The 23,733-nt window shown below is 43.4% G+C and overlaps 1 protein-coding gene across 5 annotated transcripts in view; it reads left to right on the forward strand.

Annotated features, from left to right (window-relative positions):
- The window catches only part of CGNL1 (cingulin like 1), a 69,026-nt gene that overhangs the window by 43,237 nt on the left and 2,056 nt on the right, over positions 1 to 23,733 (forward strand). For 4 of the 5 annotated variants that reach the window (XM_042471358.1, XM_042471359.1, XM_042471360.1 and 1 more), the window contains 9 exons: positions 6,707 to 6,913; positions 7,742 to 7,846; positions 9,157 to 9,309; positions 10,615 to 10,785; positions 12,551 to 12,712; positions 13,352 to 13,441; positions 21,012 to 21,095; positions 21,756 to 21,880; positions 22,232 to 22,340. In XM_042471358.1, coding sequence (XP_042327292.1) covers positions 6,707 to 6,913; positions 7,742 to 7,846; positions 9,157 to 9,309; positions 10,615 to 10,785; positions 12,551 to 12,712; positions 13,352 to 13,441; positions 21,012 to 21,095; positions 21,756 to 21,880; positions 22,232 to 22,340 — 1,206 coding nt within the window. The remainder of the gene's footprint in view (positions 1 to 6,706; positions 6,914 to 7,741; positions 7,847 to 9,156; positions 9,310 to 10,614; positions 10,786 to 12,550; positions 12,713 to 13,351; positions 13,442 to 21,011; positions 21,096 to 21,755; positions 21,881 to 22,231; positions 22,341 to 23,733) is intronic. The other variant, XM_042471361.1, reaches the window with a different exon arrangement.

Raw genomic sequence — 23,733 nt, forward strand, 5'->3', positions numbered from 1 at the left:
TCATGTTTAAAACTGTGATATGACGCAGTGTGGATATTCTCCCTGCAATGTTTCATTTGTTGTGGTGGCGATATGGAGTTGAACAGTGCTTGACGTTGCATGTGCCTTTTCACTTGTGTTGTGTCATGAAATGTAGAAAAGCCTTAGTTAATATCACAGTTCCCTCTACAGTGCTTGGAGAAGAGCTGTGGCTTTGCCTACAGAAGATCCAAGGTCCAATTTCTGGCATCTCCAGGCAAGCCTTGGAACGTCCCATTTCTGAGACTCTGGAGACCCCTGATAGTCAAGAGTTGATAATATTGGTCTAGATGGACCAATGGTCAGACTCCATATAAGACAGCTTTCTAATTTTGTCCTGCAGTTTCTGCCACAATCTTGCTGAATAGGTTGGGTTTTCCCCATGGATTAATGGCTTTCAATTAAACCAGAAAAGGCCATTTCCAAACTGATAGCTATTTTTTTCTTGCTTTCTTAAAATGTATTGTTTATTCTGGCATGTTGGTGTTCACTTGCGTTCAACTGTAAAGATTTTACGTGCTGTAATCCTAAACACATTTACTTGGAAGTACGTCTTATTGAAATAAGTACTTCTGAGGAGGCTTGAGATGTTGCGAATTTAGATCAGAAGCCTTCAAAATAACTGTGCACTTCCAGTGATGGGTCTTTTAGCTAAACCCTAATACCAAATGATAAACAAGGTAAAATGGGTTAATCTATCCCCTACTGTGTGTCATTAGCTTGTCTTTTGATAATTAGGTTAAGTATACAATAATCCACTCCCAGGCAATGAACAAACCATGTTCCTCACAGGATTTCAGAACCCGAAGGCCAAATTCAGGTCTGTTTTGTTGGTGCTGCATGCACCAGGGTACACCTAGAATGCAGCAGGTATAATACAACTGAGTTTTTAGAAGAAAAATTGAGCTAGCTCTCCTTCAGAATCCTTTATTGTTGTTTTGTGCCTTCAAGACATATGTGACTTATGTCAACCATAAGGCAAATCTATCATGGGGTTTTCTTGGCAAGATTTGTTCAGAAAGGGTTTGCCTTACTCTGAGACTGAAAGAGTGTGACTTGTCCAAAGTCACCCAAGGTATTTCCATTGCTGAGTGAGGATTCAAACCCTGGTCTCCATAAGCATAGTCCAATGCTTAAACCACTAGACCATGCTGGCTCTCACATCCAACTCTTTATCTTGAGCATTCAGACATCATCATTGATGTTGTTGTTGTTTTACATAGATGCTTCCAAATGTTGCACATTTAAGAGTTAACAAAAATATCCTCAGAACCTGTTTCATTTTTCTATTTGCATTTAGTAACAGATGTCATTTGGTAGGCCTGCCGTCTTAATCCTAAAACTCTCCTCCTTCTGTCGTATTGCCAGTGCCTGACTAGTGTTTTTATGTCAGCTTTCTAGAAAGCTATGTTCTTATATCCAGCTAAGATAACCAACTTATTCTACACCCTGCATTAAGGCTGTTTGGTAAATTCATCAGCAAGGTCATGGGCAATGAGTTGCTGGGCAACTTCTGGGCCCAGACAAGGTGTCCCTGTCTGCGTAGAAATTAAAAGGTTTGTTTTGAACTTGGCTCCTGATGAGAGAGGATTGTGGCTGTTGCAGGTAGTGCTTAGCTGTGTCATTTCAGCAGCTGCCCTGGGCTGGAATGCCCTCAGCGACACTGAGCCATATTAAAGCACCGCAACTAAGATTGATTTATGCCTTGGAGAATGCAGACACAGAAGCAGCAAGAGTGGTACTGACAACACACTGAAAGGAGCCCTGCTGGAAGCCAGAGGTGAAGAACTGGCACTAGAGAATGACTGGAAAGCCATCAATATAAAGCAGTTATATTTCAAGTCCTGCTCTGAGTCCATTGCGTATGTGCCAAACTCCCCTTGAGTTCCTTGGGACTTTCTCCAAAGGACAAGCATATAGCACTGTAGCCTTAAGCTCCACAGGCATGCTCATCATCTTGGTTATCTTTATTTAAGCTTTGCAAATGGCCATGGGTTGTGTTTGAGATAGAGCAACTTGCTAGTGAGTCTGTGGCTAAGCCACTATTTGAACTTGGGAGCTTCCTACCTCAGGCATGTAGCAGTAGATGCAGTTACTCAAGATGCTTCCAAGATCACTGCTATGTGGCATCGGGGCAGGGTACCAATAGCAATTTGGGTGGGAGCTTTCTTCTGTCCAGCTACATACCTAGGGTGAAGCTGAAGAAACATCAAGGGTTTTCCCTGCTTACCTAGCTCTTTGCAACCAACCCCAACAAAACTGCATTTAGCACTTGTTGGGTCTCTTTTTAAAGATGAAACAGGTGCAATCTGTCATGCCTCCTGGTGCGGTGAAAGAACCAGGCCATGTAGGTTCATTCCTTCTCAGCACACAGTGTTGGAAAAGCTTGGCCTCAGAAGTAAATAGCTTAAATTCAAGGTCAAGCGCTGACACTTGAAGCTCCTTTTCAGGCTTTCCTGGGTTCTTGATATAACCTAAGTATATCTGGATAAGTTAGCAGGTGACTTACTCTGTAGGAATCTCACTCAGCCAGTTCTGTGGCTTTTGTTCTGTGCTGAGCATTGACAGAGTTGCAGATGAAGAAGATACACATTGATTCAACACACACATCTCCTGAAATTAGCACAATACACCACATCAGTTCCTAGACTGGGGCAGGGAGAATTTAGTTGCTGGTGTTTATGTATTAATGTACCCACTTTGCAACAATACTTTGGCAGGGTTCCTTTCTCCTGGTTTTGAGGACTCTGCTTTGCTCTATTTTCATCCCATCTTTTTTGTTTTGGTGCATTTTGATGTCATTTTAAATTGTGTACGGTTAATCTCCCTGGGAAACTTTTCCATACAAAAAAAGCAAAGTATAACTACTTTAATAAACACATTTAAAAAGTAAGCAGTTGAGATGGGTATCGGGACATCTGTATGGATTTCAGGTTTTGAAACCTACACAAACAATATGTGTTGCAGCAGACTGGCAAGAGATGGTGCAGTGTGATGCTCCTACCTTGCAAAATATTGATGCATATACACACATATAAACACAAGAGACTCAGTTTTGAGCTTCATACACACTCTCTCTAAACTTTATATCCAAAACAATTTTCTTAAGTAGTAGTTGGTCCAAGGATGGTGTGATGGTGGCAGCGGATGAAATTCCTCTTCCCAGGTGGTTGAAAAGAAAGAGTTTGTGCACTAATGCGCAGCAGAACTTGTTAAAGGGCAGTTCATTTGAGTGAAAATGTAACCTTTGTATGGCTGCCAAAGTCACCGGGGACTTGTGGCAGTTGGCAGTTAAGTGCCGGTCACACAGCCCCTCCAGCCTCGTGATGCTAAAGGAAGGGGAGTGCAGGGAAGAGAATGCTTGGAACATGTTTTCAAGCACGGTTCTTTTAAAAAAACCCTCCTCCTTCTTCTGTTCCTTTTTCTGGCAGCTTCTTCCCGATATGCTCTGGAAAGGGGAGGTGAACTCAGATTAATTGGCATGGAGGGACAGATGCCGATGGAAGCTTGAGAGGGCAGGCCCAAAGCTGGCTCCGTTTTGTTCAGAAATCTTTAGAGACTGAGAGAACAGGCTCCTATCAGCTCCATTCATTTTCAAGCCCTCTATAGAAAGTAAGATGCAGTCTGGATGACTAGTCAGTGTTTTCAATGCCATCTCTGTGCCAACTGCTTCAGATGGGCTGCACTTGCTGGGCAGCCAGTCACAGGCACCTTTTTATAGGCATGCAGCATGTGATCCAGAGAATCTCCAGCCCTTATGAATTGGATACCTCCTCCAAGTCTTCATTCCTTCCTGGTACAGCACTGGTCTTCCCCCAAATTCACGCTGTAAACAGCAAGAGTGTGGGAGTTGCGTAGGCCTTGCGGCCTTCAGAATGAGATTGTAGTTTCATGTGTAGGTGCCAATGTGATGGCACTGAAGCTTCACTAGCGCTGCCCTTAGAAGCAGCTCTAACTGGCAGCCAGCTGAGTGAATGAAGAGACACTGAGCTTCCCAGAGCTCCTGTGGCCTTTTAGGATCCAGGAAATGCGGCTGCTTAGAAGCATGCTTGCTAATGAGCAAAACCCTTTGCTCTGCAGTAGTGAGAGAACCTGAAACAAACCTGTGTGGCAACCATAAACAGATCTTGTCTTTCCAGATACCATGCTGTGTATGGCTTTCCTGTCAAGTGACTCAAGATGATTTACAACTCAAAGTAAAGGAGACCAGGGTGGGTCAAATGTAATGCATGGCCTGTGCATGGATCCCCTGGAACAAAATGTTTAGCCCTGGAATTGCAAATTCTGCCCTGCATAAATGATAAGGGATACACCTTGTTTCTTAAAGGGCTTTTTAAAACCCTGGAAGTCAAAACCAGTGTCTAAAAGAAAGGACTCTGAAGGTCTAAAACAAGCATGTGGTGGGCATGGGGAATAATTATTTTAAGTAATAAACTGTGGTTGCTAGAGATTTTAAGATTTCATACAATCGGGAATTTAGGGGTGGAATTTATGAGATGTCAGGGGGGCCCTTCTATGGCTTGAGGAAGGGTGAAAAGGACCACTCCAAGTTCCCTACCTTTGCAAAAGACACAACACAACAGGAAGAGAAGAGAAGGTGAAAGGGAAAGGGAAAAGAAGCACCTTAAGGTGCCAGTTACCGTGCCAAATGTTTCCAATGATCCAGCTGGTGACAGAAACAGTCCTGGGAGAACAGGAGCCAAACAGCATGGGTACTGTCAAGGCCAATGGAGTGGGACTTATGCCACACTTCTTTCTCTCTTGTAGCCAACTTCCAGTCCTTAATTAAAACAAAGAAGTATCATTAGACTTATTAATAAATTGGTGTTCTAAAGTTTCCCAAGGTCTACTGAATGTTTCCAATTAAATAAGCAAAGCTCAGAAAGAGAAGACCCCAGAGAAATGAAATCCTAGCTGACTGGCTCCTTGGCAAATCACTTGGTACCACTCCCCTGTTATGAAGTCCCCTTCCCTTGCTGAAGGGTGCTGCTGGCAGGTGTTGGCATCAGTAATTTTTGAAGGATGTGCAAGTGAACACAAAAGAGCATATCTACAGTGAGGTGTTCCCAGGTGTGAGTCAAGGGTTTGCATCTTGGATCTCTTGTCTCTCACTGGTCCTCTGCAGGCACCTAGCTGTTTCCGGGAGAGGGGCTCTGCGGACTGAGAATTCATGATCTTGGAGGCAGGGCGATTCTATAATTTTGCTGCTCCATTTTCAAAGAAGTAACCTTTGCAGAGGGAAGACTAACTTAAGGTCACTCTTGATGCAGATAAGATTCCCTTCCTTTCCTTTTTTCTCCCCCCCCCCCCCCCGGCTGTCTAAATACCCTAAGATCACATTTGATCTTGGAACCTAAGCAGGATCAGCTCTGCTTAGTTTTAGATGGGCAACTGCCAATGAATCCCAAGTGCTTTGGGCTCTATTTCAGAGGAAAGAATTGGCAAAACCACCTCTGAGTATCTCTGGCCTAAGAAGACCCTGTGAAAAAACAATGGAGTCCACAGGCGACATGAGGGTGCGCGCACACAGACACAGACACAGACACACACACACACTGCTTGTTCACTTGGTTGCTACCCAGTGCACATTTTTGTTGCATTATTCCAGTACCTGCATCTTTATTTATTTAAACTTGTATCACCAACTTTCCACACACTTTTAGGAAATTCTTGCTGGCATATTTCTAATAGCTACACAATTGAACCTTTTGCAAGCTGCCTTATCAGGTGCATTAAGTATTGTAAGAATACTATTCAAATGAATACCCTTGGTTTTCACCTACCAACTTAGATTGATGCCCACTACATCTGGTAGACTGCAATTTCCATCACCTACAACCAACATAATGAAAGTTGTAGGTTAAAACATCTGAAAGCCACCAAGTTGGAGGAAGGTACTTTGACAAATGCCACAGAGTGGGTAGTCTCCATCTTATCAGATGTTTCACACAGTTAATCACAGAGTCAAGTTAAAGACACTGGAAGCTTCTAATTTAATTTTCCCAGACCGCATTTCCACTCTTGGCATTTGCTGTTGATGCTTGCAGAGATCTTCTCTTGCTTTTAATGTACTTGCCAAGGAGATAAACACTATAATCAAATCTGAATTTCAGCCTTAGGAACACTTCCTAACCATCTACTAACACCACACCCTCTTAACACCCATCCAGACAGGCTGCAGATGGAACCACTCCAGGCAGACATGACCTCCCAGCTCCCATGCCATCACGGCGTGTCGTCTCAACCCCTTTCCCCTTCACATATTCAGGATGCCTCATTTTGAGAAACTGCTCAAATGTGAAACTGGCAATCTCTTCTATAGGAGACAGTGATTGCTGTAGCAGCCAATGACAGTCCTTTCAGCTGCTTGGCTTCCTGGGGTCAAAAACCACAATGCAGCCTGTCCCTCCATTAGAATCCCAGTTAACCAAGAACTGATGCTGGCATGATGCATTCTCTTAATATCCTGCTTGAGATGTACAATAACTGCATGATGGTGTCACTCATCCCTTTCAATGCAGAATGAAATCACTTATGGACGGGCACGTGTTCCAAAATGTACATTTAGCGAGTGGGGTGGAAAGGAAAGACCAAGAAGCAGCCAGTCAACAGATCCTTCTTTTTGGATTAAAATTTTGCGCCCTTTGCACTGTATCCTTCTGAGCTGATTCATGCATTGTATTCTTAGAAAGTGGATGCCTTGTTCAATGAAAAGGTCATGGCTGAAAAGATGCAAAGGAGTGCAGAATATCATGTGATGGAAATGATTGAAGAAAACCAGCAACTGAAGGAAACTCTCACAGAGCTGGGGAATCAAAAGAAACAACTCCAACAGGAGCTTGAGAATTTGAGGGGAGAAAGAGACAAAATGGAAGAAAGGCTAAACAGTTACGAGGTGAGATCATGGGCTCTTATAGCAAGAGGATTTTGTAGCCAAAATGGTGGGCTTGAGTCCTTAGTTACAGTAAAGGTGCATGCAAGAAGGTTTATAATAAATAGCATTTTAAAAAGTTACTCTTTTTGACTGTGACTCCGGGGATTCTGGGCATGGGTATCCACAAAACCCAAAACTAAAACTAAAACCAAAACTCAAAACGTTTGGAGCATAGCAGGCAAAGCCTCTACGCTACATGCAACTATAGTCTTTTTGTTTTTATTTTGTTTGGTAAATCTTTGGCACAAGGCTGCCAGGCTGATTATCAAGATGAGCTGTGGAAATAAATAAAATGAGCCTCTTGGTGACTACTAGCCATGATGGATATGCACTCACTCCAGGGCCAGAGGGAGTGGACCTCTGTATCTGTTGCTGAGGAACAGAAAAGGGAGGCTGTTGTTGCAATCCTGTCTTGCTGCAGCCTTCCTAGAAGTATCCAGTTGGTCACTGTGTGAAGAGAATGGTTATATGGACCTTCACTGTAATCCAGTGGGACTTTTCTTGTGGCAGCAAGCATAACTGACAGAAAGCACAAAACCCACTTTTGTTAACAGGCTGGGTAAATAAAGTTGGATATTCTGCTAGGGCAAGAAGAAGTCATTAATTTTTTTACCCATGGGGGCTGCATATGCTCTGCAGGCTGCATTTTGTACACTTTCTCTATAGATGATTGAGGACCTTAAAGAGGCTTTGAGGTCTAGGAGTCCCAAGTGGGCAGATGGGCTAGGCAAAATGGGGGCAGCATTGCTGTCTCAGTCTTTCCTAATGTAATCAAGTGTCTTATGGCAGAAAAAGCAGCAGCACTTGGAAGAGGCTCTGGCGCGAGCAAAAGAAGAGATGCAGGAGCTTCAGTTGACCAGAAGTTCTTTGGAAGCCCAGCTGGCAGATGAACAGGTAAAGAAGAGAGTGTGCTCTTTGAAAAGTTCACCTCCCTGAAAGGTCTCCAGCTGCTACAACTCTGGTCCACCTTCAGTGAGCGGCTGTTCCAGGTTTTTTCACTGCATCCTATCCTTTTGTATGACTGTGCCTCTTGGTATAGTGTTGATCATTTGAGTTTGGCTCTGTGTCACTCAGGAATGAATGTGTCATCCATCCAAGTTTGTTTTGGAGCACCATGTGAGGAGGTGTAACCATGACCTGTCAGGCCAGGCCCTCTGTCCCCCTCTAGCCATGTTTGGCCTTCCTAGGGAGCCTCTGTGGTTCCACCTCCTTTGGCTTTTGTGAGCTCGATGCTGCTGCTGTTATTGCATAGGGCGCTGGAAGCCCTCTATGGAAGTTCTTTATCTTATATAGAACACATTTCCGGTCCCCCATCATCCACTTCCCTCTGGCCTCAGTTCTTGCCTCTTGATTTTCCAGGCTATGCAAACAATGCTAAAGATCAATGGCCTGGAAAACCTGGATTCTGCAGAATCATCTTGGGGCACCCGGCAATATTTTCACCAACAGCATAGACAACAGCATAGACAAGAGCTTTTATTGCCAGATTTCCTTCTTGGTTTTGAAATGTTGTGTTGCCCATTTTCCTTAAGGAGACTGCAGGGTTTAAGAGCTCAGCTACAAATGGATGGTTTTTAGTCCTCTTCTCTTAGCTTCCATTTCAGTTGTGGTGTTGAATTCTTCAGTAACAGAGGGCTGTGCAGTGCGTCCTTCCACTCCTTTCTTGACACTGGTGTCCCCCGCCTGTTCCTTCTTTGTGCTGTTGAAAGTCCTTCTTTGTGCCAAAATTGGTGTGAACTCTGAGACCAGGCCAGCAATTATACTTGCTCCCCTTAAGTCTTCCCAGATTATCACTTCTAGTGTGTTCCTCTTCTTGCTTGTTTCTTGCTTGCAGAATTTGGATCCCTGAAACTATTGGCATTCACTTTGAAGATGGATGGATTTCTAGCTCCCATAGTTATAGCAATACAGCTGAAAATGCAGTTTTTCCAAAAGAGTTTCCTGAGTGGGCTTTCCCTTCAGTGTTTTGTCTCATCTGTCCTCTTGTGGCACACACATCCTTCTTAGATGGGCCAGCTTCTCTCACAGAGCCAGTGCTGACTGATCGGAGAGTAGTTGAGTGCCCATGTTCCCTTTTCTTAGAAAGAGGAGGATAAACACTGCAATATTTCACTGTTACTTTTTGCTTGGGAGGATTTGTGGATCAAAATAAAATCTCAGCTGTTGTTCATGTTTCACAAAGTTGATTTTTTTCACACCTCCAGAAGAACATCAGTCAGCTGAGCCAGGAGCAGCAACAGTTAACTGACAGGTTGAAAGATGAAGCCAACCAGAAGGATCAGTTAAAGAGAATGAAGAGTGAACTGGAGAATGAGCGGTGGCAACTGGACAAGACTATTGAGAAGTTACACAAGGAGGTAAGATGGGTGGGAGATTAAATATCAAGTGCATGGGGGGAGGAAGCAGATAAAAGGACCAGCTGTACAAAAGATGGGGGGGGGGAGAGAGAGAGAGAAAGAAAGAAAGAAAGAAAGAAAGAAAGAAAGAAAGAAAGAAAGACAAATGAAAGTGAAATGTGAACTTTGCACTGAATGTTTGTGAGCCAGAGAAGATCAATGGAAGCTTTGAGTCCAGACAGGAATATCTCTGTCTCTGGGGAAAAGTGGCAGGAAGAGTCTCTTGTCCACGAAAGCCATGCTCTCTTCAACTTGGGCCTGAAGTCACCCCCATCATGGGCGTTATCTCCAGCAAGACTTAAGAACAAAATGTTTGTTGTGAAGTCGAAGGCTTTCATGGCTGGCATACATAGTTTTTTGTGGGTTTTTCGGGCTGTGTGGCCATGTTATAAAAGAGTTTCTTCTTGATGTTTTGCCAGCCACAGATGCTGGCAAAATGCCAGGAAGAAACTCTTCTAGAACATGGCCACAGAGCCCGAAAACCCCACAAAAAACTATAAAAATGTTCGTTGCTGCTTTTAATCCAGCATTCTAGTACTGGTTGCCACACAGAGAACCAAAGGGTCACATCAAACCCAGCATTACAAACAGCAGAGCATATTAAAGATGTACCCATCCTGAAGCATTCTGTCCACAATCTGGCAGAGAGAACTGTGCTATTAAGGCAGCTTTTTCTGACTAGCTTTCCAAATGCCTTGGACTACAACCTCCAGCATCCCCAGGGAGCAACTGATTAGAAACCCAGCCTGGTTGATCTTGGGGGCTTTGCTTTTGATGTTACTTTGCAAAGCCCCCTTTAGAAGCTATGAAGAGCATTGAGTACCTTGTGGTAAACTGGGGGTTGGTGTGATGGAACGGAGGCCCTAGACCCAGCCGGACAACTCTTGAGGGCTAGGCAGCTGCATTAGCCTCCAGGAGACCTTGGAGGGCTACGCACCCTTCAGCATCAAATTTCTAGCACCGCTGTAATGTATATAGAAAATAGAAATGCTGTTTAGAAATAGTTTAGGCTTTAGTATTTCACTCTCTGCAATGCTAGAAATTCAGGGACTGAAGGAAAATTACATTTGGTGGATCAGAATTCTTATGGGAGGCAATGCCCCCATTTTGTTCCCCTGCATCCCTATGAGCAACACAAATTGGGAGGAAAATCACTTGCAACTTGCTCTTTGGGCATCTGTTTCTTTCCCAAAGTGTATGGAGACGCAACTTCCTGGTCAAAGTGTCATGTGCTGCACCTCATGAACCTGTTTCCCTTTTTGCTAGATGGCAGAAATCATAGAGGTTTCGCGGGCATCAACCCTGGAGCTCCAGAACCAGCTTGATGACTACAAAGAGAAAAATCGTCACGAACTTGTTGAAACGCAGAGGCAGCTGAAAGACAAAAACCTGGAGTTAGAAAAGGCACATCTGGCAACTCTCAAATTGCAGGATGAGGTATAATGGTTCCAAGGCCAGTGCATTTGATAATATTTTACCTTGAAGAATTATCTGGGCCCCACAATAAATAAAGCCCTTTATTTTATTCATTTAAAGTAAAGATATTCTAAAAACTAGTAGTTAGAAGCATCACATTGTACAACAGAACAGTCACAACTCTGCCGCTCTAAACCAGTCATAGACTGCATCAAAGGTAATCAAAAGCACTAACTAAATCTTCAAGGTGGATGCCTTTATCCCCTGTCCCCAACCATCTTGTTTTCTAGTGCAATGGCTGGGAAGGGAGAGAAATGCCAAACACGTTTGGCTTTGGTTTGTCAAAGTCTTTACTGACAAGGAACTTGTTATGGTCACTAGGATCAAGAGAGGTGAATGAAAAATGGGTAAAGCTGAAAGATGTATAAAAAATTAAGAACTCATCAATCGTATAAGAGGAGAGTTAAAAAACACAGGAACCTGTTTAGCTTAGGAAACTGGTTCTTAACAAACCCTGCATCCAAGTAAGAACTTTGAATTGGCAATGCCTTCCCACGCGAGGAAACAGGTGGGTCAGGAGCCTCAAGTTCAGTGGGACACTCCTCTCCTCCTCCACCGTTCTAGCACACACCCATAAATAGTTCTCTGAAAAGACTGAGGTGATTTTAAGGGGCCTTATCCCAGGATTACTGACCGTGTAAATAAGCTCTGGAAAGCTGGGCGAATTTAGCTTGCTGTCTAAGGTTAAGGAAGGCCTGTGAAACTACAGAACCCATCATTTTGAGGCTACCATTGCCTCTTCTAAAAGCTGTTGGACTGCTGCCATCTTGTGGGTGGAAGAAATTATTTAAGATCATCAGCACAAACAGCTGAGAGATGCAGTTCAGTTTTTAAGCAGCTGTGTGACTGCTTCCACATGGAAGCATTAAAGTGCAAGGGATTCGTAATCTGCCCAGATTCTAGAGTGGCATCCAGGAAGAGGAAACACAGGATCCAGTTGCAGTCAATGGAGGGTATACCCAGCCACTGGAACTCTCTTGAGCTACTGCTTCTTCACAAGGGGCATACATATCCATGCTGAAAACTTTGTTTAAGAACACCAGTTGCAATTGTACACCAACGGCACTCACAGGAGGCCATGGTTGTGCCTTGGATGGCTGAAGAAAGAAAGAAAAAAAGGATAGTGGAAACAAAGCAAAGAATGGCTCAATTGCCTTTATTGGTCAAAATGGCCAGCACACTTCAGAAATGCCTGAATTACTATGTTGGTTAAAAAGACAAGCAAAATTTAAAAGATAACCATAGAAAAATTATTAGTACAGATTTGGTGTAAAAGTGAATACTTAAAAAATATAATAATTTCTTATATCCCTATCACATAACTCCGTGTCTATTCTGAACACTTTAGCAGTACATTGCCATCCAAAACGGGGTCAAAAAGATAAAATCATAACAAAACCCCAATCCTTTTTCGTGGAAGAGAAAACTTCTACACGGCATTTCGATCATCCTAACTACAGGAGTAAAATACTTCCATTATATGTTAAAAGATCTCCATATACAGGTGCCTGTTGCCAAACTGGTTAGGAGCTTGAGCACTCTGGAACCCATTCAGAAGTTAGAAAGCCTCATGGAGGTCTTACCTAGCCCCCTTTCCTGGGCAGATGCATGCCTTTAAACTAATCCCATGCAGAATTCTCTTTTATGAACTCATTAGTAAATTTCTTTATACAGAACTGGGGTCCTGACCACAGGGGCTCGGCATTGATATTTCCCTTTATTTCAGGTGCGTTTTATGGGGGAGGAATTACGGGATCATCAAAGAGCCCAAGATGAAGCTATTACCAAAACTCAGCTTTTGGAACAGACTGTGAAAGCCCTGGAATATGAACTGGAAGCCAAAAACCACTTGAAAGAAGATCGGGCAAGACAAGCCAAGATAATGGAGGTAGAATATGACCTGGGCTGGGAGCAAAGAGGAGTAATGTTCTCATGCAGTTAAGACACTGAGCATGACAGATGGACCATCATCATGCCCACCTCTGGCTTCACCTGCCTCTTAAGTCCTTTCCATGCCTACGAGGGCAGGAGGAGGAGGATTTAGTCACATCCTTTTCTCCACTTACCCTGATGCCCAGCCCTACAGATCCCCTGCTATGGTGGGCCTTCCTTGAAATAGCGGTGGGGAAAACATGACCTTGCAGATGTTATCATTTGGACTACAACTCCTATAATCTCTGTTTACTAGCTATGCTGACTTGACTAATGAAATTAAAGTCTAGTAACTTCTATACAGCCACATGTACCCTAGCCCTGCCTTACAAAATGTGGTGCTGTTTAGCTGCCTCTTCATCCATCTTAGAGCTTTTTTGGGACTACAAATCTCCAAAACAGCATGCCCAGTGGCCATGTTCTAGAGGATACTGGGAACTGTACTCCAAAAAAGCTTCTCCCAAGCTCTAATCTAGCTGTGCTCTCCTTTGATCCAGTTTCAATATGGGTGATGTCCCTTGCAAGCTGGAGCACATGCCCTTCACTTGCCAAGGAGTCATCTTGAACTCAGCCAATGTTGCATCCTCCCTTCTAGGACAAAATAACACAACTGGAACTTGAGCTTGAAGAGGAACGGAATAATTCGGATATCTTGTCTGAAAGGATAAGCCGGTGCAGAGAGCAGGTACTTGACTAGCCTGTTTGAAACTTCATTGGCCAGCTTTGCCTAGCTAAGGCGGCATGGTAGGTATGAGGGCAGGGGAGAACATAAAGGTCACCAAAATCTTCTAGATTTCTTTAACTGGCCACAAACCATCAGAAATTGAATGAGAGCCACTGTATCTGCTGCTGAATACTGCCTATGTGTTGATTTGGGTCACTAAAGTGAAAGATGAAATCAGAAATTAGAGCTATGATCCTGCAAACTGGCATTTTACCATACAAAAGAACAGTTTTTTAAGCTACAGGGACAAAATTATGATCAGATTTTGGAAGTTGTTTGGGCCAGAACTTTTCAGCACTCTCAAATCTTGGCTTCCAGCGCGAGTTCAGATTTGATCTGTTCTAAGACCCATTTTTTTGTCTTTTGGGCTGTCCATGGTATCCTTAGCCCTCTTCTCCAGCACTATGTCTCAAATTAATTGATTTTCTTTCTATTGGCTTTTACTGTCCAGCTTTGCATACATACATAGTGTTTTATATCTCTGCACTTCAATATCTTGTCTGGTTCTTCCACAGCTGCCCTAGTCTTCTGATGTCTTGAATGCAATCCCTGTTTTGATTAAGGGATGGGAAATCCTTAACTATTTTAGTTTCCTTGTTGTCTAGATCAAATTTCTGAAACTCCTGTGGTCATTATTTTCATTTTCTTAATATTCAACAGTAAGCCATGCACTGGCACTTTCCTCTCAGACTTTCTTTTGTAATTGTTTCAAGTCTCTCATGTTGTCTGGTAGTAGAATGATATCGTATGCATCTCTTAAAATGTCAGTGTTCCTTGCTCTGGTCTTCACTCTTCCTTCTTCCATATCTAAACCTGATCCGCATGCAGTATTTTCCGCATACAAGTTGAACAAGCAGAGTGATAGAATACAACCTTGTGTGACCCCTTTTCCAATTGGGAACCATTTTGCTTCTCTGATTTTTCTGATGGCAGCCTGCTGTCCTGAGTATAGGTTATGCATCCCACACTCAAATGGAATTGTATGCCCATTTCTTTAAGATCACATAGTTTGCTTGCATGAGAAATCAATGCAATGGTGAAATCTTTTGTGTCTCCTTTTTAGGGGATAGGAATGTATTCAGTGCACCCACATCATACGTGGGTGTACCTTACATAGCTTTCAGCATATACTGAAAGCAGTGCTGGGAAAAGGGGTGCTCCGCCCCGTAAGGGGCAATGTTGTGTGCACCACTGCTGCATGCATGAGCCCCGTTCATTTAAATGGGGCTTGAGCATACGTGGAATTCCCCTTACGTGGTGGTGGTCCGGAATGGATCCCCGGATAAGGGAAGGGCCCACTGTATTTATCATTCCCAATCTGTAGGCCATTGTTTTGCTTTCCATGTTTGTTGGCAGATTTTAGTTAATACTTAAGTCAATTCTGTCTCTGTAGCTTGTAGGAGTTCTATTAGTGTGTCATTAGTTTTTGGTGATTTATTCTTCCCCAATGCTTAGAGTGCCACTTTTACTTCCCTTTACAGAATCTGGAGCTCATCTTCATATGATTTTTCTTCTTCCTATGTGCCATTCATTCATTCTTCTCTTTTATATAGCTCTTCTGTGTAATGCTTCCATTGTTTGTTTTATTTCATCTTGATCATTTATTATATTCTTGTGTTGATCAAAGAGCATGCTTATTCTTTGTTAAAATTTCCCTTTAATTTCCTGGATCTTGTTCTTTCTATTCTGTTGTCAGATTCTATTTTCTTGCACTGATTATTATAGTAATTCTCTTTATCCTTGCACAGTAATTGTTGAACACCAAGGCAAAGGCCTTTTGTTATTGTTTCATCCCAAGTGCCAATACTGTAGTTTTGAATATGCTGCCTCCAGATCTGGTACTTTCTTTTAGCTATTAGCTTGTTGACAGAGCTGTTCTGCATCTGTTGGTCTCTTCCTGTGTTAAAGAGGTGAGAGTTACCCTCACAATAGCCTCTGTGAGTGAGTACTGGAGCCTAATGGCATGTTTGCAGCTTCACTGTGCTATTTCCATGTATGTGGGTGCTTGCTTGGCCTCTGCAGGCATTCGGAAGATGAAGAGCTCATAAGCTTCTGAGGCTGCATTAGGGTTTAGAGCTGCATCCCATCTACAGGCTAGAAGACCTGAACGCAGGAAGCTTTCACTTTAGGGGACTTAACAGTTAACTTAATTTGATGCTTTTAAGGAAAATATAAACCACAACAGCCTAGCCAGCTAATTACATGAGGTGGGGAGGTGGGTTGTGGCAAAATAGGTGTTTGTACCAAGGGTTCTGGAACCCCTGACTGCATACATGGGCTACAAAGGTTGCCTTGTTTTCCAAGTCCACACTGGGATGGTGAAGATGAATGGCTTCCCAGGAGACTATTTCAGGGTCTGCTAAGCATTTATAATAAGGCAAGGAAGAATCATGGCTTTGTTTTGGTAAACAGTGATGATCAAGGGTGCCAACTGACCAAACGGCCCCCCTCCCCTTGTGCCCTGAGCTTTTGTGCATTTCACCAGCAGCGGCTGTGTGATTGACAGCAACACACAGGTGAACGTCTTCTAGCATGGACAGATCTACGTGTTACTTGCACCAGTTAGCTATTTCAGGGGTGGGAATCAGCAAAGGCTTGTTTTAGCAACAGGAAGCACTTCCTGTTTACTCCATTTTAGGGGGAAAAAAGCCATCTCACAGGCTTAAAATGTCCCTCCCCCCCCACCTTGCTGAAAATACCCCCTTATCCTTTTTAGGGGCATTTTGGAGCATTTCCTTCATTTTTTAAATCCCTGGGGGCATTAGGGCAGTGCACCTGAAGGCAACAGACTAACAAAATTGGACATAGGACCAGGGGTATGCATTGTAAAGCCCCATCCTCCAGTACCTTGTTGGTATTCCTCTGGCTCCAGCATCTGTTGCCTGAGGCAGCCTCTTCAGTCTACCAAGTGGCAGGGAAAGCCCTGACGATCCCAGTTCAGCCAAGCACCCCATGCCAGCTGCGAGTTTAAGGCAGGAGTGGCAACTGTGGAAGACTGGGAGCCCATACTTGGCCCACCTCTGGTTTCAGAGAACTTTGTTTAGCGTGCGTTCAGCAACTCATTGTGTTGTGAAGCTGGATGTTCCCATCCCAATTTCCGATTGTGTTGATTCCTCATTTTTTCACCACTGGGTCTCCTGCCCTTTCTTGAAGCAGCCATCATTCTTCTGTTGCTTTGGAACATTTTTGGCCTGTAAGTGAAGAAGAGAAAGAAGGCAGACAGAGGATGAATTAATGGACTTGAAAACAGCTTCTCATCACTGTGTGAGAAGCCTGCTTCCATGGCAATGGCAGAGTAAATGAGCAAAGGATGAAGTTATGCGGGCAGTGTCATTCATTTCCTTGGGCACAGTGGTCTCTGTGGATGGCACACACCTGCTCCTTCCTTGGCGCAGGTGTGTGGAACAGGCAGAGGAAAATGTGGGAGGTGCAGGCAGCGATTCAGCCAGCGATGTGCTGATATTTCCATTAGCGCCCTTTATTGAACAGCTGAACATTTCTGCTGAGTCAGCCAGTTTGGGGAAGCAGGGAGAGGTGAGGTTTTACTGTTCCTTTCTTCAGAATTACTGCACAACTGTGCCTAGTGGGAAAGGAAAGACAGTGGCTACAGCTATCTTCACGTTGTTATTAGAAATCAAATTACTTTTTCTTTGACAGCCAACTTTGCAGCTGCTCCTCATTCCAAATCAGGCCCACAGTCAGAGTTCCCTAATGAAGCCTCATGGAGTTTGAGGCTGTTCTTCACCAATGTGCCCCTTCTCCAATTAGGGCAGCTGCTACCTGAAGTGGTGCTTGTCCTTGTCACTTGAGGAGCGTTGGAGAGGACGAGAACAAGCAGAGGTTGACATGCCAAGACATAGGCAATGATTATGACTTCCTCCCAAGGGTACTGCGATGAACAAGAGGGTCAGTGTCTGGAGGTGTCCAAAGGACTCTTGTAGGCCTGAGCCCATACTGGGAGTTAACACCTCCAGAGAATTTTCCTAAGGTGAGATCCTGCCCTAGGAGGCTGCAGGACCAAGAATCTAGTCAGGACTTGCAATATCTCAGGACTAAAACCCCAGTTTTCAGGGATCATCTCCAGGTGAGAATCAAGGGTGAAAATTCTTCAGTTTTGGAAGTGTCTGCTCTGGCAAGAAGGAAAGGCTCTGTACAAATCTCCAGCTCACCTAATAGAGCAGACGCTTGCTATAATTTGCAAGGCTTAATTGATTTGTTGTTGTTAACTGCCCTCAAGTCGACTTCAACTCAATCTTCATTTTGATTACTGACTGAGCCAAAGTATAAGAAACATTTATTTTGATGTCTTTGTTGCCCACGTTAAAGTTATGTACATTATCTGTGATCATTATTTTTGTTTTATGTTTAGCTGCAATGTTGCTTCTGCATTTTCTTCCTTGACCTTCTTCAATAGTCTTTGCTATTTTTTGCAAGTAGAATCATAGAATCAGAGTTGGAAAAGACCCCAAGAAGGGCCCTGATCCAGTCCAACCCCCTTCTTCTGCCATGCAGGAAATCTCAATCAAAGCATCCCCGGCAGATGGCCATCTAGTCTCTGTTCAAAGACCTCCAAGGAAGAAGACTCCACTACCCTCTGAGGGAGTTTGTTCCACTGCCGAACAGCTCTGTCAGGAAGTTCCTCCTCATGTTGAGCTGGAATCTCTTTTCCTGTAGCTTGCAACCATTGTTTTGTAATATGGTACCATCTGTATATTTTAAATTGTTGCTTCCCCCAATTTTCATGCCTGCTTCCTCTTGTCTAATCCTGCTTTCCATATCCTGTGTCCTGCATAAAAATTAAACAGATAGGGCCTCTGTATGTCCCTGTAAATGAGTGTTGTCCCTTCTACTTGGAAGCTTCTTTCAGCAACAGCCATCTCCATTGTGGTGCCACACTCACTGTCTTACCCTTGTCCTGAATATGACACTCAGTGATGGCTGCCCACATTTTTCACAGCCTTTGAGCACAACACAATACCTTGGTGTGTGCAACCTTACAGTGACCAACTACATCCAATATGCCCCACAAACTTTCTCTGTTTAAGAGATTTGTTTTTAATTAGTTGCTCATTAATTTTTCCCCCATTCAGAATCTATTTTGCCTGGACCCCATCAAGCAGTTATACTGTAGCAGAGTTTTCCGCATGACCCCAATAAATAGGTCTTGGAAAAGACAGGTGTAGTCCACAGATATAATCTCCCATCAGGCAAATTTTAGCAAGGATTTGGAAAGTTCTTGTCGTGTGGAGTGTATGTACATGTGCCTTTGTGGGACGTAGTGCCACTTTGCATTTAGTATGTGCTGGGTTGGGCTTAGGGCATATCAAAAGTACGAATACATATTTTATCCAATCTTATAACTGGTTTTAGCTGTTGATTTTTTCTTTCTTTTTCATTCATGTTGTAAGAAGCCTTAGGTCCTATACTTTCAATTGTCACTTTTAACTTCAGAAGAGCTCATCCAGACATGCTGTCATAGGGTGACTGTTCCAGACAGCACCTTCACTCCACAATTCGTGAGATGTCTGTAGAACTAGGATGGCCTTTTTATCTTCTTCAAGCAGCTTACTGAAAAATAGGGCAGCTCTTTCCCACAGAAGTTGCTGATATGAAGCTATGCACAATGGTAATTGACAATTTGGAGGGAAAGGGCAGCTGTGGAGTAAATTTTCCTGCCAATGGCATCTAATTTATGGCCCACTTTATCCTAAGAGTAGCGTGTGGCCAATCCCAGGGTTTCTGTTGTGCTGCTTCCACTATAATAGAATTTAATTGTGGATGCCTAAATAAAAATCCACAAACAGACCGTCATTGTAACCTATACAAATTTTCAATCCACTGAGATGTAGGAACAATGGAGGACGAGTTCTTCCACGATTGCTATGATATACAGAGCAATGAAGGTAGCACTGGTAGGAGAATTGGAGGAGGGTTTTTCCCCTCTATCCTCTGAAACCTGGGATCCAAGACTGATGGTTTCACAAGGGTGGCATGAAAGTCAAGGGATTTTGCCATTCTGCAAACTGGCTCAGTATAGACATATCTTCAGAGGGAGATAAAGTCCCCAAACAACAACATCCAGTGATGTATCTGCTCCTTCTATGGAAACTGATGATGAATCCCATTTGGTATTAATGGTCTGTACTTCCCTGGAACCTGAATCCTGAAAGCTGACGGGGCGATCGGCTTCTTTGGGACCGAAGATGCGGTCAAGGTCAATGCCAGAGCAGTGGCTAAGGGATCGTGAATTGGACATGGTTTGGAGATGTTGGAACCCAGGCTTCAGACTGTGATTGACCTTTGTATTTCTCATAATAGACTCCCGAAGCTGATTATGTTTGTAAAGGCCTAGACAAAGTAGCAGATGGTTGACTGAAGGTGAAAGGATGTGATTGAAAAACAAAACAAAACCCAATCCTTGAAGGATATGCCCAAAAGGCTGGTGGGTAGGGATACTAAGGAGAAGGTGGTTCCCACTCTGGTAGATTCCAACAAGTTGATAGCGGGGCTTGTTGGGCACGTCCCTAAAACTCCAGGCATGGATCAATTGGAACCCATCTGGTTGATAGCGATAAAATTACTGAAACTGAGGAGGTGTGGTTCATTCTCGGTGTCATGGGCATTTATCATGGGCAGACCAATCATGATTCAAGATAGGTAGGTTAGCATGTGTGCTCCAGTCAGGGATGCTGTAGCAATTGAGGTTAGTTAGGAGTGAAGCTGTTGTGTTGCAGATATCACACTGGTCAACACTGTCTGTTTTATCCACTGGTTCACCAGACTGGAAAGAAGCCATGCGTGAAGATGAGTCCTAAAATTCTCCCTTGGAATAGCTTCCCACCATTAGTCCTAGAGTGAACCTGTTCTTCCAATGGCAGCTCAAACTCTTGCAAAACTTCAGTCTGTAATAGTTCTTGGATGAAAGATAGGACTGGAAGTGGAGACCCCACTGTTCGCTCTCCCTCCACCCTGGGAGAAATCTCAGTAGGAACCAAGGCACTCAGATTTAACTGGAGGGAAGCTGTACTCAATTCACTCTCTGAAATGGAAGGCAGGACTTGCTCCTCCTTAAGTTGAGATAAAGAAAAAGAATACTGTAGAGTTGTTGTCATTTCTTTGGACATCAAAGCAGTTCAAGGTGTAATCAGAAGTGTTGAATCTGAAGCAAGTAAGGCATGCCCTGGAGTCAGAGGCATCAGAATCAAGGAGGTTGGAGCCGACTGAGAGTAAACTGAATGTGGGAACTTCATCAGTCTGTGTGCCTTTGAATATCAGTATCTGGTAACATTAGATTAGCAGGAGGATCCAGTTGCCCTTGGGTCCTGTCTGTGGGTTTCCTACTTGGGCAATAGGTTGGTAACTGTGGAAACAGAATGCTGGACTACATTCACTTTGGGTCTGATCCAGTATGACTCTCTTTAGGTTAGCAAAAGGTCAGTTAACAGTATTCAGTACCAATAATGTCAGCATCATATACATCTTAAGTAATCCATGCAGCCATTCCAACCTTCTTTTTCTTCGTCAATTGCAGATTGAACAAATGAGAAGTGAACTACTTCAGGAAAGGTCTGTGCGGCAAGATCTTGAGTGTGACAAGATTTCTCTAGACAGACAGGTATGTACTGGAAGCTTGGTTTATGTCTAAAACTAGTTTGGGAACAACTAAGATAGCAGGGCTAAGCACTGGGATATGTGACTGTTAAAGACTGTTTGCAGGGTGCTTCCAGTTGCCACTTGGCTTGTATAGTCTAGTGCCACACAATCAGGACTAAGGAACAAAGCATTCTTCCAGAGCAAAACAGGATTACTAGCAAATTTGAGCAACAATGTGGAAAGTTATGTAAGAATAAAGGCTGTTCAAGTTAGAAAACCCTCCTAATATTGTGTATAGAGTGCCACCTGGTGGTAGACCCAGATTTTAGCTATGATGAAGTGTTCTCTGAGTTTATATTACAAGGTGTATCTCCTGACTCATTCCCGCTTGGTACATATGGGAAGAAGGGCTCCTTCAACTATTGATGGCCCAAGCCATTTTGGGCTTTAAGTGTCCTCATCAGCACCTTTAATGCAGTGTACAGGGAGTGAGGGCAATTCCTTTAAAACTGCCAGGCCATCTCCATCCGTTTCCTGTGGGTTTGAATTCATATGCTTAAAATGCAGAGTTCTCCATTTATCTTTGTTGAATTTCCTTTTCTCTTTCCACCTTGGATATTAAAATGTCTTGAGGTAGCTCTGTTTGTTTTACAGTGACTGAAACTCTTTTTTTTTATTCCAGAACAAAGACTTGAAAAGTCGGATCCTGCATCTGGAGGGTTCTTACAGGTCCAGCAAAGAAGGGCTTCTTGTCCAGATGGAAACCAGGATTGTGGAGCTGGAGGAGCGACTAGAGAACGAAGAGAGGTAAACAGACCCAGAGAAGTTGGCATCTGTGGGAGGCATCCAGCTACTTTAAAAGACCCCTCTTCTGAAAACTGACTACTGAAAGCAAAACTATATTAAACCAAAACAAACCCATACATTTATTTCTTTCAAAATTAGGAACATGCAACGTCCATATTCAAAGGCAGTATATACACCTGATTATCAGAAGCAGAGGGCATATAGTGTGGGAGGGCTTACTGCCATCATGTCTGTGTGGGTTTTCCAGAGACACCTGGTGGAAAGGAAGCAGATGATAGGCTAGAGGTTAGATCCAGATTCTTAATGTTGTTTGAGTTCATCTCTGCATGTACTCTGTCCTTGTCTTGCCAGGGATCGTGCTAACCTCCAACTCAGCAACCGTCGGCTTGAAAGGAAAGTTAAAGAGCTCATGATGCAGGTTGATGATGAGCATCTCTCACTGACAGACCAAAAGGACCAGGTATGGTGGGAAAGGGTCTCTTTGCTTAGTCTGCATTTATGGCTTTCTCTTAACCTCAAAATTAATTCTTGGGATGACTGACAACATTCTAAAAACATTGCAGAAATTTGTTATTGTGTGCCTTCAAGTTGTTTCCAACTTATGGCGATCCTAAAAGTGAACCTATTATGGGGTTTTCTGTGGTATTTCCCACCACAAAATGGTTTCTGTTTTTCCCATTTGTTCTTTCTAGTTTTTTCATAACGTTTGGTCTTTGCTACCCATAGATGATTTTATCTCTTTGAACAAACAGCAAATGATAGAATGTATAGGTTTGCCATTTATTGTTGTTGTTGTTGTTGTTAACTGCCCTTGAGTCGCCCTCAGCTTGTGGCAACCCTGTAGGATGAGACATCTCCAAGATCCCCCGTCTTCAGCTGCTCTGCTTAGGTCCTGCAGTCTCATGCCTGTGGCCTCCCTGATCGAGTCTAACCATCTTGCATGTGGTCTTCCTCTCTTCCTACTGCCTTCTACCCTTCCAAGCATCTTTGTCTTTTTTAATGAATCATGCCTTCTCATGATGCAGCCCAAGTACGACAGTCTCAATTTAGTCATCCTGGCTTCCAGAGAGAGTTCAGACTTGATCTGTTCAAGGACTCATTTATTTGTCTTTTTGGCTGTCTAGATCTGACATCCATACATGGTGATGGGGAATACGATGGCTTGGACTATTCTCACTTTAATGTTCAGAGTTCTATCCTTACACTTTATGATCTTGTCCAGTTCTTTCATAGCTGCCCTTCCCAATCCTAGTCTTCTTCCACTTCCACTGTCAGCCATAAGAATCCCATTTTTATAATTTTCAAGTTTCAGATGAACATTTTCAAGGTAAACACATGCCCAGAACAAGCCAAGGGGCCCTTAGGCTTGAGTACAACAGAGTAATGCAAAATTTGACTTGTATCTGCTCCTACTGTGCTCTTGTGTAGTCCCTAGTGATTTCAACTGCACTTTCAAATTAAAGCTTCCCAATGGGCTGTATTTCATTTTCACTGCAGCATGTGCACTCATTTGCAAAGTCTACATCCTGCACCAGAGTATCTTAGGCCGACTCCGCTTGATGACTGCAGATTTCAGTGTGGACTCAAAGCTGGATATCCCATTTTCAAGTCCCAATCCAACACCAGCCACCACAAAGGCTTTTTATGGTTGCACCTGGAGCACCTCAGACATCATAGAGATGGGTTTCAGCTAAGCTGGGTGTCTACATGGCTCTCTGCATTGTTTCATGTAAAAATGACCCTTTCAGCCCTACATCCTCAATTGCCAAGCCCTTTTCTCTCCTTGATTACCTTGCTTAAGGACTGCTATTAATAAACTATCAGGGGGGGGGGGGGGTAATAATAAAAGAGAT

Source organism: Sceloporus undulatus, chromosome 6 (assembly GCF_019175285.1).
Source record: "Sceloporus undulatus isolate JIND9_A2432 ecotype Alabama chromosome 6, SceUnd_v1.1, whole genome shotgun sequence".
In the NCBI taxonomy this organism is placed as follows: Eukaryota; Metazoa; Chordata; class Lepidosauria; order Squamata; family Phrynosomatidae; genus Sceloporus; species Sceloporus undulatus.